Here is a 15031-nt window from a genome sequence, read left to right on the forward strand (position 1 = left end):
GAGAGAGAGAGAGAGAGAGAGAGAGAGAGAGAGAGAGAGAGAGAGAGAAAATTTGAAAAAAACACAACCAGCCCACAACTATGAGCGATATTGGGGAGACATGTCGTGTATGTTGACTTAGTTTGTCAGTCAACCCTAACCCTAACCCATACACAATTTAAAAGTATCGGAGTGTGACATTTGCATAGATTAGAAATGCTTTATTTATCCCCAGGGGGTAAACCAACAACAGTTCATACGCACACTGTACATTAAACACGACACAACCTTACAGCAACAAAATGAAAAAAAAAAAAAAAACGGCCGTGAGGTCCATGAAACGCCAATAGTGAAAGGTCCACAGCGACCCAATACAACACATGGTTCGTTGTGAGGATTCTTTAGGAACAAACAGCATGTTATCCAAAGAGGACGGGTTACATTTAGAAAGGCCTTTCGATGCAGGGGGGAGATTCTCCAGAGAGCTTCCGTGTAGAATGCCATATAGGCTTATCCAATTTCATCAGTGGGACTGTGGCTCAGCAGGATCTGCTGAATCTGTTTGAAATTCTTCCCACCTACATTGTATTAACTATTCATGGCCTGGCAGAGTGAATTATTGCAGTGAATGACAGCGCAGCGGTCAGAAGAGAGAGATGGTTGGAAACCCGTAAAACATCAGCAATGGATCGGTGTTCAGAGTAAACAGATGCTTTCATCCCCCGAGCAGAGAGTCTCGCCTTCACTATATGTATTCTATATATTCTATTGATATGTACATATATTCTTTTTCTTTTCCTGGTTTAGTGTAAGATTTTCTTTGATCTCTTGAGACAGCTGTCAACTAAATCAATGCAATATTTTGATTACAGCTTCTGATATCCAGAACTGTAAGAAAAAAGCATTCCCTAATATATTTCTACTTTTCAGTGTTTCAATGGAGCTCGTGAAGTTTGAAATGGTCGACCTCAGGATGCCACAAAGTGCTGTCTGTTCTGTCCCGAGGCAAAGAAAGGCTTATCATCTTGTATTTCCTCTGGAGTACTTTCCGATTGACCTTTCTCTCCCGCAATAACATCGTTTTTTTTGCCCCCGAGAATCCGAATTTAAAAGCCAGCGAGGAGCTAGAGTGGAGATTAAGGAGAAGGAGGCGATGTGCTCATTCATATCACATACATATTCTCACCAAAATCCTCTCCTCCACAGTCCTGCAGTGCCGTTTCTATTTGGATCAAACTCAGCTGGCGCGGAACAACGAGCGCAGCAGCAACAACAACAACAACAGTCACGCAGGGACAGGAATACGCCGGGCCCACTACGTTGTGAAGATAAGAGAGGGGGGGGGGGGGGGGGGGCAATGCGGGACACCTGGTCCCGCCTGGTCAGTCTACATCTCATGGATGACGTCTATTCTATTGCAACAACCGGAGCCTGGTGTTGGTCAATCCCAGATATATTATAAGTGATACAGAATCCACGTTCAGAAGAAATATGCGCACACAATAGGTTCTGTTGGTAAAACATAAATGTTTCCTAGAAATCCTCGCACGTCTCTATTTGCCCAAATATTCCATTTGTTGTAAAAGATGTTAGTAGCTGCTGTAGAATTCAGCAGCTAAAGCACAGGTTTGCCACTGCCAGGGGCATCTGGTTCTAATCCTAAGTCAGCTCAGCCAAGACCCATTCTTCATGCATCCCGGCTCCTCCTGAAAAACACGGATGGATGTGCAGCTTTGGAAGGCAGCTGAATGCTGAGGGATCGGATGAGCTAATTCCTGTTTATGAAATGACTTCCAGTAGCGAATAATAAAAAAAGTGAATATTTATTAAAAAGTAGAACACTGAATTCTTACTCTTGTTTAGGCATGTGTGTGTGTGTGTGTGTCTGTTGCCAACCGTTGGCAAGCATCTAGCCAGTAGGCCTCGTGGCTCAACCTGAACAGCTTTCACTTTCATAAGCCTTCATGCGCCAAGCTCGACGCTGTGTATCTCGAATCGAGGGCTCGTTTATTGTCAGTTTCATCAGCCAAGGCTTCTGAGGAGCAAAACATGCACACATCGAAAACACACCGGCACAATAACACATCCGATTTCCCGCTGTCTGCTTTTACGAAAATAAGTATGGATTCCCAGAAAGTATCTCGGAAGAAAGTAATTGTCTATTTTTTTTTAGTTTTTTTTTTTAGTTTTTTACCTCTTTTGAGAAACTAGCCACAGTGATGAATGGTGGACAACACATTTCTGTAACATTTTGCTTTTCCTGAGCTTGGTCACCACTCAGAACCAGACCTAAGAGGGGCAAAGCGTGAAAAAAACCTTCTGGTTCAACCAATAAGTCATGCATTTAATACATATAAGGAGTGCTAGAAGAGATCAGTTTTCATCAATCTGCACTTAGACCATATCTAGGATATCTGCTCCTGTCTATAGTCCATGCATTTCAATATTCACAGCAGTTTGTGGGCGTTTTCTTTTCACATATATTTATGTTTCATGACAAAATACTCTGTATAACTCGATTTATAGAACTTTTTTCTTTTAGAATTAATGCTATTATATATATATATATATATATATATATATTTATATATTAGCTATGTAGATATTTGAAACGATCAACTACTCTGATTTATAACCCATGTCGTTAAAGGTCTGTAATTCTAAATCAAGGTAAAAGAATAAGGTTGGGTTGTGACCAGTCTTGGCTTACATATTGTCTTCTTTGTGTACAAAATAAATTCTAGAAAAAGTTTAGTTTATTGTTTATCCTAAGTTAAACTATGCATCGCTAAAAATATAATCTTTCATGAGCTAAAACACCCATTTTAAGCTTTAAAACCATCCCTTTTCCAACACAATGTATTACTCAGCCTATTCAGCCACTGCTGAAGACGAGTATCTACCTCTTAGTCCAAAGGGAAACATCTCCACAACTATGGGATGGATTTGTATGACATTTGATTTTAATGCTTCCCTGACCTTTTCTCTGTAGCGCCATTTGTGTTTTGATGTCTCGAAAGGAGTTGCCGTGGAATTGACACATACATTGAAGTCCCCCTCAGGACGATGTGTGATGACATCCGTGATGCCCGAACTTTTCATCGGGCACCTTCATCACGTCAAAGCTCTCTTGTCTATGACCAGATCTCTGCATCAGCTACAACTTTTTTTGTATTTAGGGCTAATTAGCAATTGTTAGCATGCAAACATAAATGTTAGCATTAAAACACAATCCTTCAGTTGATCGGAACATTTCAAAATGACTAAAATGGGAGAAAAATGATTTTCACATTTGAGGCACTTTTTTTTTAGAAATGAGAATCTTATTGGATTTTCAATACTTTGATGTTCCTCCACAACGGGAGTTCAAATCCATAGAGCACAACTATTTTCTGAGAATCAATTGCTCATTGATCACCTGCTGCTGCTACAGTGTCGGACGTTTCAAGTATAAAGAGGGAATTTGTGCCGAAAAAAAAAACGTTTTGTCATTTCAAAAACATGCATCACTTCAATATCTACACAATAATGCCATGCTATTTTATTTATATTTGCCAATTTAACCTCCATTGATCACATCTGTAGTTGCGATGCTTTCGAATCGTTTGGCACCAGTTCACACGCGTCTGGTGACTTTAAGCAGAGTTTGGCTCCTCAACAATTTGACTCTATTTGGAGATTGTTCTGCTGTTTTCCTGCTTTATCAAAACCAATGGTTTGTGTAGTTGTATTTGTGTAAAGAATTGATGTGTCGGAATCTGGCATCTGAGGAGACATTGTACATTTATCTAAGTCTGTATGAATAAGTCTACTAGGCTATACGTGGTTTCTTTACAGAAGGGGATTTCAGGTCGGATCATCCTTCGTTTCCAACAATCAAATCCATTTTGTTGTTTATAGCTTTAAAAAAAAAAAAAAAAAAAAGTCTGTTCTGTTCTTGTTTTTTTATTCCTCAGAATCTTTTGAGCAGTTCAAAAAATGTTTTACTTTGAAAGCATTTCCAGCCTCTGCACACATCTGTTCACCAGGGAGTTACCACGGCTTCCTTCCTAAGAAGCATGCAAGCCGCAGAATGAACCCGACTCGCAGAATGACCCTCAGCGCGACCCCTTCGTTCCTCTCTTTGTGGACCCGAACCCGGACTCAGACACACGTTTCCTTCCCGCTGTGAGGTCACCTCAAAACCAGCAAATAAAACATAAATGAAAAAAAACACATTTTTTGTCTCGAGGACGATTTGAGTGAGAGACAGGACCGGTCCTCCTCCGCCCCGAAGGGGCTCAGCGCTGCCGGGAGAAGAGGTTCTTCAGGGCGTTGTTGTAGTTCTTGTTGAAGGCGGTGTATATGAGCGGGTTGAAGAAGGAGTTGGAGTAGCCCAGCCACAGGAAGATGCTCTTCCAGATTGGCGGGATGTCACAGGAGCACAGCGGCACGATGAGCTCCGTGATGAAGAAGGGGATCCAGCAGAGGACAAACACGCCGATCAGAATGCCCACCATCAAAGCCGCCTTCTTCTCCTTCTGCTCGCGCCACGTGTCCCCGTCGGTCTGGAAGGTCACGGTGGCGTGGCGCACTGTGAACACCATCTGCGGCGGGTGAGTCTCGTCCTTTACCTGCGAGGCAAGTGATCAGAGGATAAACAACACCGGTTTATTAAATACGCTCACACGCACCTGGGGGACATTTCTTTTCTTCTCTTGTACATTTTTTATTTTTAACCCTTTTAAACAAAAGATAAATATTGCATGGCCCGAAACAGAAATGTAGCTTCTTTTTTTTTTGGAACATGTGGGATTTTTATTAGTCCTTGTAACCTTGACACAGGTTCTTATAAAAGGCCTTTTATAAATAGAAAAGGAATCTCTTCAACGATGAAGGCCGTTTTGTCTACTCAACAAAAGATGGATTACCGCCTGGAAATAAATGGGAATCGACAGTTGGATCAACAAGCCAAAGCAAATTCTTTCATAGCACATCCGCACAGGACGTAAAACCAGAGCAGTGTCTTAATCTACATTTTCCAGCAGCCCATTTCCCAAACAAACTGCAAAAAAATAAATAATAATGTCGCCATTAATCTGCAGACCAAGTGATCGGTTGTTTTGCTTAACACAGCAAAAGGCTAACTTCACTTTTTTTGTTTTTTCAGGTGAAGTTGCTCGGGTCCTTCAGCAGCATAACCCCCTTTTTCAAAAAGACCTTTTGAATGTGTCGGCAGTTAAACGGACGAGCGCTCTATGCTGTCCACCATTGAACAGGGATCCAGAGATGGAGAAGCTCTCTCGCTCCGTAAATGTAAATGCAGCCGGATCGATGCGGGTCCATCTACAGCAGAGCGTGGAGGTTAAAAGGTCAATGCTGTTGTGAAGGAGGTTTTCATTTCTGTGGATGGTTAAACCAACTTCTCCAAGTGCTAACAAACCAAAAGATCAACATCAACATGAAGCTTAACAGAGGAGACGGTTAGCTTAGCATGCTAACTGGAGTTCAATAGTCCACTCAATTCTGTTTGTTCACAGCAAATTTCAGAGAGATTAATTGACTATGTGAGATTCAATTTGAACTCTAAGCTGGTGTTTATTTTGTCCCAATCTTGTCAGTGTTAAATCAACACTCAACCAAGTGTTAACAATTTAACTCTAAATAAGTGTCAAAATAAATCTGCTCAGTGTTCAATACGTATTTAAGCTGATGATTTTATCAAAAGCAACTTATGTTGCATTTTTAACACATGGAGTTTACATTTAAGCAATTCAGGGTTAGGTGTATTACTCAGGGACACTTTGACATGGAACATGGGTCAGCCAGGGTTTGAACCAACAACCCTGTGGTTCCTGGTGCACCCTCAACAATCCATGCACCATATTACATGGAGTTAAGCCTGACACCAAGAAGTGTGACACTGTACAGTTACATTTCAATCCTATCAAAGTTAATTTAACTCTACTAAGTGTTGCAAATGAACCTGATCTTGACACTGGATGATGACTCCAGCTCTTTTGTAAAATTGACTCTGTAAGAGTTGAATCTTTTTTTCAAGTGTGATTTCAACTCTGCACTTAAACACTTTTGCCGGAAAATTAACTAAGGATTTTGCTGTGTTTGAATTTAAAAAAATGGAGTTAGATGCTGTGAGTAGTATTTTTTGTCAAAGGCTCACTTAACCTCGGAAATTCACACATATGTAAATGCTGTGTGTGAAAGCCTCACTAAAAGCTTCAAATGTAAAAGAAAAAACATCAAAAACACTCGGTAGCCTTTGCTGCGACGTGCCCCTCTTTCTCCGAGTGAGCGGTTAGCGATGTGAGTGGAGAGTCTTTTATTGAATGTGACACGTGTGACCCGGTACAGCAGCAGCTACAACCAACACAAACGCTGTTTTCAGAGAGCTCTGGGGTCGAATGAAATCTATAATGTAAGGAATAAAAGTGAGTGCACGATTGATTTTGTCCACTGTCACGTGCAATGAAAGGAATCTTTTTGTCCGAAACGGCAGATTTTCATGGCTTTTGGTACTTTCGGCGTTAAAAGAAGATTTGCATCTCTGCCCGGAATCTGTGCACATCTGCAGACTCTGTTTCTGGTGGCACGTGGCTACTATAAATATCTTTGAGTGGGTGTCCATGGATGAATTGATATTTATTAACCTGGATGTGAACGCCATCGCTCACATTACAACATACAGACACTTCGCAGGGCTCGCTGCCTCGTCTCTCCGATGCGAGGCGAGGGATGATGGCGATAAACGTCTAATACGGCTACAAGCAACGGGGAGATCTGTTGAATTCAATTTAATTGCTATAGCTGGAAGAGCGATTGCCTGCGTAATGAAACCCGACATAAAGTTAGTCTACCAGAGCAATAAAAGACATGGCTGATATATTCCGTGATTGGTTCTCCTCGACCATGAGCTCCTGATTTTGGGGGAAAATGATGTCACACCTCTCATAACGGAGGACCAGGGGAAGTTGTGGATGACATAGATGAAAAACAAAGAAGGGCCCCAGTGTCTATTTTCTGTAAAACATTCATCTCTTCTGTGGAGATCTGAGAGTGTGCCGACATTTGATGAAGTGAAAAGAGGCCTCTGCTGAAGGTGGCTGAAGGTGGAGTAACGTCTATTGCGCAGGTGCGTTCGTAATAACCACCACAAGGGAAGGTGAAAAGTGAGAGCCGACTCAATTTTCAGAGGGGGGGGAATTTGCCCGACTAAATGATGTCCATTAAAAAAGCACGAGGTGGTATTTATAGCTTTCTACCTTCTGCCTATGCACATTAACAAGCTGGCGGTAATGAGCAGGATCGCGGCAATTATTTATCCCTATGCTCATTCATCCGATTCTCGGGTTTCTTTGATTGCTGTTTAATAGCTCATCAACAAGAATAATAAATAAATCCAAAGCAAGTCACATGTTTGGGGGTCTGGGATATCAGTGAGAGGGATGAGTGTTGGTCATAGATATGATGTCAAATAAAACTGCAGGCCAACGCAATTTATTTTTAACCCTAAGCGTTCGAGTTCGTCCATTACGTTTTTTTTCGCCACGAGTCGCGAGCTTATACTCACAAAACAGTTACTCTTTCTAGAATTATCCAAGACTGACTGAGTCAGGTGGATCCACAGCTGATGTGTCACAATAAACCATTTTCATTCCTTTGAACTTTTCCTTAGTATTTCATCATTTCCACCACACCTCCACACTGTCAGTCATCGGGGTGGCCTTAACTATGCGCACAACCACTCTGATATCGTGCTACAATTCCTGCAGGCTGTGAGCAGTCTCATAGCGTCCCAGTTTGCAGCCCCCCCCCACCCTTAGAATGAGGGATGACGGTCCTCTCCATGTCTTCGCTTCTCTGCGACTGATGAGGGCTACTTTGTGGTAGCAGATTGTCATTCGAGGGTGAAAGAATGGAGTGTGGGTCCAATGTTTGGCCCCATGAGCCTTTCTTCTGGGCTTAAACCTGCACCAGTCTTCAACGGTGCCAGATGTGGCTCATTACAAGACGGTGGTGCTAGTTCTTTGAGCGGTGTACTCCACTCTGCGTTTACTATCAGCAGATATTTCGCCCCTCTACACAGTGTCCTTTGCCCGTTGCCTGCATATTGACAGGTCTTGTCATAAAGATTGTCGGTAAGTGACTTCTCTTACTATCAGAAACATGTTTCTCTCCCTATGGCCCTTTTCCCCACATTTGCTACACAGATTCTGATGCTGGGCGTTTTACATTGTGCTCTCTCCCCTCCTTCTCTCCTCTCCTCTCCTCTCCTCGGGCTGGCGGTTTCTCACATCTCTTCAATGGGAGCGCATAACCTCCTCCGACCTGGAACCTGCTGGCTTATCTGCTGGGAGGCACCCTGCACTCATCATAGTACGCACAGCGGCTTCTTGCGTAAGGTGGGACATGAGCTCCACTGGATCTCAACACCTTCCCCCCCCCCCCCCCCCCCCCAACTGTGCAGTGAACCTAGACTGTGTGAAGCTGTCTCCGGGTTTTCTGGAGCACCGAACTTTGCCGCGGGTCTCTCGCTCCTGTCGAACTAATGGGACGATACAGCTCCTGTGCGCCTACAACATGTGTCGTATTTCCTCTACAACATATCTCAACATCAGCGTTAAACCAAGTGCTGTGAACGAAACCTCACCGACGGCCCACAAACGGCTCGTTCAAGGTTTCAAAGAGTGCACGTAATAAATATACCACAACAAGGGGATTTAAAGAGGGATCAGCGAGGCATCTGAACAAAAGAAAATGAGTAATCACCTCAGCCATGGGTGTTATCGTGTTGGTCTTGCGGGTACCAATCCGAAACTTGGCAGCCTTGTAGATCTTCCAGTACACAAAGAGCACCACGCAAAGCGGCAGGTAAAACGCTCCGAAGGTGGAGAAGATCGTGTAGGACGGCTCCTGGCTCACCTGGCACTTCATGCCCTCCGTGTAGGTCTCCCCCCAGCCGAAGAGGGGCGACAGGGAAATGATGGAGGACAGCAGCCACGTGAGCGCGATCATCACATTGGAGATCTTTTTGCGCGTCTTCAGCGTGTACTCCAGGTGCCTGGTGATGGACCAGTAGCGGTCCAGGGCTATGGCCGTCACGTTCCAGATGCTGGCCGTGCAGCAGAGCACGTCGAAGGAGATCCACACCTGGCAAAGCACCCGGCCCAGTTTCCACCGCCTGCCGTTCAGCTCGTGGACGAGGCTGAGCGGCATGACCAGGGCGGCCACCATCACGTCGGAGATGGCCATGGAAGCCACCAGGTTGTGCGGCACGCGGTGGAACGTCCGCACCCTCAGGATGGTGACCAGCACCAACAGGTTCCACACGAACGTGGCCACCACCAGCATCGCCAGTAAGGTGAGGGTGAGCACGCTGAAGACGGAAAAGGGCCGGTAGATGTTTCCTCCGGAGTCGTGGCCGTCCGGAGCCCCGCTGAAGTTGGCCGCCGGGACGCTGGCGTTGGGGTGCGTCATGGTAGCTGCTCACGGCACCGCAGCCGAGGGCCAAGACGGTTCGGTTTCTGCAGGCAGCCGAGGCATTCTGCAGTCGGTAGAGAGAGGAGGGAGAGGACATTTTTAATGTGACAAGTGTAAAAAAAAAAAAGAAAAGGTTGTTGCAATGAAAGCTCCAATGGAATTCAAAGACGAATGCGAAACGTTGAAGATGCCATTCTTGCAGAAGGTGTAGCTTTTGCAGCTGGCTTTGCACTGTTGCGTAAATTCACCAGCGTGCATCACTGTGTCATTCACCAGAGAGGCACTTTAGTGATTTGCTCACGATAGTAAAACGCACTTGAGTTTCTAACAGCTGTGAAGCAGCCTGACTACAACTTTCAAGTGCAATTTCATCGGCTGTTAAAAGGGCTCCAAAGTACTCCGAGACATCTCGACTCCTGCAAGAGACCATAAATATTCAGTTTCATCATCTCACTGCTGCCCTTTGATTTGCATCAAGGTGAGACCTCTGTTGCAAAATGAGCAGCTTTAAACAGTCTTTGTTGCAAACTCATTCGGGCAATATTTATTTCGTTTTCAATAGAGAGATCCCTCCGTTCAACATGGGGGAGTTGTGTTTTGGGTTGTAAGAGGTTGCAGAGACAGCATCTATTCATTTCCCAGGAAATGCGAGAGACTGTTAGAGAGGCACTCCGCATTAACATGGGATTGTCTAACATTTCAGTTTCACAGAAAGAAAAGATTTGAAATGCCAGCTCTATCAATACGTTCCCAGAAGAGGCTCAGCTTGTCTCAAAGTAAACACTACATGAGGTCCAAAAGCACCGAAAATCTGAAAAAAAAAAAACAGATCACCCAAGCAAGCAGTCGGCCAGCTGGATGTTGTTAAGTGAGGTATTGATGTTTACAGCCTACAAACCGCTATATATATCTCGTATAATGTAATAGATCAGCTGAGCCATACGTGCAATGATTACAGTAAAACCATTTATTATTTGACTTAAGTGACTATTTACAGAAACAAATGTGAAATGAACGAACAGACAAAGATTCATCCGACAGTGGGAATCCATTATTTTGGCTCAGAATATATTGTTATGGTAACGTGGGTGCATCTCACTCACAGAGGCGTAGCTTTCAGCGGCTTCACGAGGGGGAATAATGATTTCATGCACCGTGTCTTGGAAAATATATTCAGATGTGGCTCATCAGACAATATCATAATATGTTAATTATAAATTATGAATTATAATGCTTTATTGATTAATCAGTTCAAACTTCTTCTCCTGGTTTAACGTCTCCCGGTGAACTGCTCTGGCTTCTCACCATCCTCCCCCACACATCTGGGATGCTTACCTTGATCCACTGTTTCATTGACCACACTGGATTTTGTCTTTAAAGCGCAGTTGTAACCACAACCTTGAATATTAATAGAACTGAATTATGAGTTCTCTTAATGAAATTGTAATGGCGGGATGTGGGTGACGTGCTCAGGTTGATCCCAAACACAGCGTCCATTAATGAATGCATATTATAGCAAAAACGCTCCCCGAATGATTTGAATTTCAGGATTTAATGAACAGGATCATATTCTTAACCATTTCTTTCGACTGTTACTGAAGCAAAAAAAAAAAAATCAATGAAAAGCATCCTTGAATTTCCAAGGATGGGTTGATGATTTCTGCAAAAAAAATGTCAATGCAGTGGAGCTCCTCAGACTTACATCCACCATGGAGGTTGTCAACGTCCTGGTTTGTTTATCAGCACCGAAACCCCCCCCCCCCGCCCCCTCTGTCCCCTTCTTTCACGAAACGTGGGGGGGGGGGGGGAAAGGTGAAGCCTCGGACAGAACCGCACCCACCTCGAAGGGGGCGCAAACTTCTGCTAACCTTAGTTGAGGAGAAGCCTGCGGGGTTGTATGGGAAGGATCTGCTCGTTATCACTCAGTCGCTCCTGGCGGATCATATTCAACACGCGGCCATGACCCCTTTAGTCGCTGTGTTGACGTGACGTGTGACACGATCTCATTGCGGACAAACCGTGCCTCCTAATCAAAAGGGTCCAACCAAAGATCGTCGATACGCCCCCCCTCCCCTCCCCCCCCTGCTCCTTCTTCTCCCTGCGTCGATTAACAAGCCCAACAGCCATGAAATTGGACAACCGTTTTGAAGGGAACAGGCAGTTAAACATGCGCGCTCCCATCCCCTCAGACAGCGGCTGTCACTCACTCTGTGAAAGAGAGACACACAATGCAGCATGCAAATATATATATATATATATATATATATATATATATATATATGTGTGAGAGAGAGGGGGGGTGGGTGACAAAATTGCACTCACTGGCTTCGAAGCACTATAACTGAATACGTTTAGGTCTGAGGAGGGTTTCTGTAGACAGCTCGGGGTAAAGTGTCAATTCAGATCAGTCACTGTCATGAGACTTGCCCGTGTCAGCTAGTTCACTGGGCACAAGAGCCCTGTGGAGGGAGGGGGGGGGGGGGGGGGTTAACTATGACAAATTAAACAAGAACAGGGTGTGATTAACACCTAATTACGACAAGTATGCTTTTACTTTGTATGTAACGCACGCAGGCGGAAGGAGGGGGGAAATGATAGCTCTAATATAAAATAATTTCAATATTGACCACAAAGCTGCAGCAGAGGGATCTCTGCACACCACGTGCATTTCAATACAATATGAAAATAATTCATCAGTACAATCAGCCAAACAATTGACAGCATCAAAGGCTGTCAGCTGCACGATTCTGGTGAAAAGGGGACTTTTGATATCTCCGTTCATTTCCTCCTTTCCTAAACCTCTCACAACCTCGTGATTTGCAGCAGCACCAGCGTGGACGTGGAGCTCCTCACTGTGAAACGCTTGTAGGCTCCTCGGTCGGCTTCCCCGAGCTGACATTTGCAGATGGAAGGTATATAGAAGTGGCCTCTGACTCGGGGGAATATTCAAATGATCGTTTTAGTAGTTCAGTGGTATTTCAACCCAAGCGGATACAGCCGGTTATTAAACATTAAAAAAGCATGCTCATCATGCCCTCGGAAACAAACACACTCATGTGTGCGTTATTTACTGGAACCTACAGGGTTTTTTTTATTTTAAACAACCCATGTGTCTTATTAGGCTGTTACACACAGAGCCACTTGTTACACAACACCTCGATAATGCACGCTCACTTTTCGACCGATACTACAATGAAAAAAATTAAAAAACAGCAATTGCTTGTCAGATAAATGCAACTCGTCGGCAACGATTCATTTCCGGCGTTGGGGGGGGGGGGGGGGGGAGTAGGATGGACAAAAAAACTCACCCATTAACGGTTTGGCACTAAACGGTCCCGCAACAGTGTGCTCGGCGTCCACCTCTCCATCGAAATGCGCTGATTGAACCGCCTCGGCTGCGCGTACGGACGCTGGAATGAACCATGCGGCGGACGGCGTGGGGGGACGGAAGAGAAACCCGGTCCCACTCTCACGGCAAACGCTCGCTGCGGTTCCCCGAGCGCGTGGGAGACTTGCGCGCGTGTTGTTCTTTCTTTCTTTTTTTTTGTTTGGTTGGTTGGTTGGTTGGTGTGGACTTTACGCGTGCCACACTGCTGCCTCGTCAGAGAGCCACGCGGTGCGGAGAGGCGGAGGACGACGGCTCTGTTCGCGCCGCTTAACGAGCATTCCCCGCCGTTTAATTAGCCGTGTTCTGCAGGCACCAGAAAGGGGGGGAGGGGTGGTGTTGCTCGAGGACACGGGTCCCGCTGCTTTTAGATGGATTACACTTCCACGCGACCACCCCTAGTATTTGCCCCCGTGTCCTGCGTCTCGCGCAAAGTGGATTCAATCCCACGTGTCACGCTGCTGTCGGGATGGAAACCGCGGTTCCTGGTTCGCCTCATTATATCAGTTAGGAATCCGTTCGAGACTATTTTCCATGAGAATCTTTATTTTTAATTTTTAATGTGAATTACCTTCACCCCCGCGGCCACGTGTGTGGTTTTATATTTCGGACTTGCGTAGAAAGTTGTGGTAGATTTATGTTGAAACAGTTGCAATTACCGAGTTAAGATTTTAAAATATAATTTTCTAGTTTGTTACATAGTCTAGTCTCTAGACTGCACATTTCTGCGTAGGGTTTTTGGCACTTCTTTCCTCTTTCTCCACTGGAAGGCACGCTAGAGGGCACTGCGTCAGGGTTTGGCCACTTGAAGGGCATCCCACATCGAGTTTTGCCAAATATGATTTTTTTTTTTTTCATTTTTATATTGCAGTGCCAGAGAATTAATTTAACGTCTGGGAAGTTCATGTTCTGTATGAAAACAATAAAGGCCATAATCTCAGTTCGACTGATCGTTGCAGCATTTTTATCTCTGATTCAATCTAGTGAGAAGCTGCAGAGAGATCATCAGCCAGCTGGGCCAGCGGGTCACGTTCATCAATATCATGGCCTGTACCAAGCATGACTGGCTGGAAGTAAGTCATGTGACAAGAGATGCGTGAACACAGACTCGGAATCCACATGGGGCCATGGTCAGGGTTATTAAAAGGTCACAGGTCAGAATTAAATCTAACTGTAATGTCAAAATGCCGCTTTGTTTCTGGGCTTCTGAGGACGTCCCTGTAAATCCAAGAGAACTCTTGACGAGGCAGCTGACCATACATTATGTTCTTTTTTCCCCCCCATCATTGATTATGCAGAGGGCATAATGACCGTGCAAATTTAATCATTAGTCAACATCTGGCAACGGTGCAAGCACTGCATCTCTTTTCCTCCATTGTAAGGCTACCCATTAGTGCCCTGCCCCACGTTTTCATGCACTTAGGCCCGTGGCATTGGGCATTTTATCATGTTTTATGGACCATCGGGGCATACAAGAGGACCGTGTCCACCACTTACTCATAAGGAAACAGACCTCCAATGGTCCTTATACAGCAACAGTATGTCCTATAAGCGGAATGTTTGGTATCCTCCACTCACTATGAATCCCAATAGCAAATAAACGAGAACCTGTTTTAAAGTTGAGGTTTCTCACCACGGGAGGCTCGTTCATTACCGTCATGGAAGAAACAAACTATTTATTGCGGTACAAGCTGCATTGATGTTAGAATTCAGCGCGTACGTGGCTTTGCAGCCACTGCGGCCTCTTAGAAGTCCCATTGCACACGTTCTGCTTCCTTCAGTGCCGCAGCCTTGGAGAGTACCCTGAGTGCTTATCTGATTGTCCCTTGTGCCTACTCTCACTTCCTCCAAATCCGTGGGATTTGTTTGAAACATCTGCTGAAAGGGGATGAGCGTGCTTCGCTAACTAACCCTGAAATATGCAGCTGCACGCGCGTGTATGGCACGCGTTGCTTTTATCACGTCGCCGCCTCCTCCAGGGAAACATTTGAGTGGCTGTAGGGAACCGTTCCCTGCGCCCATACCTCTCCCACGTCACTCCCTCCTACAGGTGAGGCCCATGTGCCAAAAAACCTGCTTTGTTGTGAAATCGTGTTCCGCTAATTATAGAGCTATGAAGGCTACAGTAATGTAACCCACGTAAATCGTCAGTGCAAAGTGCTCCTTATTAAAACGGATCGCACACTTGCA

General features: G+C 44.9%; 1 protein-coding gene across 2 annotated transcripts; it reads right to left on the reverse strand.

Moving 5' to 3' along the window:
• Positions 1-4207: 4207 nt before the first annotated feature.
• htr5ab (5-hydroxytryptamine (serotonin) receptor 5A, genome duplicate b) lies at positions 4208-14671 on the reverse strand. 2 transcript variants are annotated; one of them, XM_037456465.2, is made up of 3 exons: positions 12765-14671; positions 8899-9520; positions 4208-4592 (listed from the first exon to the last, which is right to left on the reverse strand). In XM_037456465.2, exons 2-3 carry the CDS (start codon positions 9451-9453, stop codon positions 4260-4262), a joined length of 888 nt encoding a protein of 295 aa, XP_037312362.2. In that variant the 5' UTR covers positions 9454-9520; positions 12765-14671; the 3' UTR covers positions 4208-4259. The 2 variants fall into 2 exon arrangements, with proteins under 2 accessions (XP_037312362.2, XP_037312360.2); XM_037456463.2 differs by having other exon boundaries at positions 8746-9520; positions 12765-14668.
• Between the last annotated feature and the right edge of the window lie 360 nt (positions 14672-15031).

Source organism: Pungitius pungitius, chromosome 19 (genome assembly GCF_949316345.1).
Source record: "Pungitius pungitius chromosome 19, fPunPun2.1, whole genome shotgun sequence".
In the NCBI taxonomy this organism is placed as follows: Eukaryota; Metazoa; Chordata; class Actinopteri; order Perciformes; family Gasterosteidae; genus Pungitius; species Pungitius pungitius.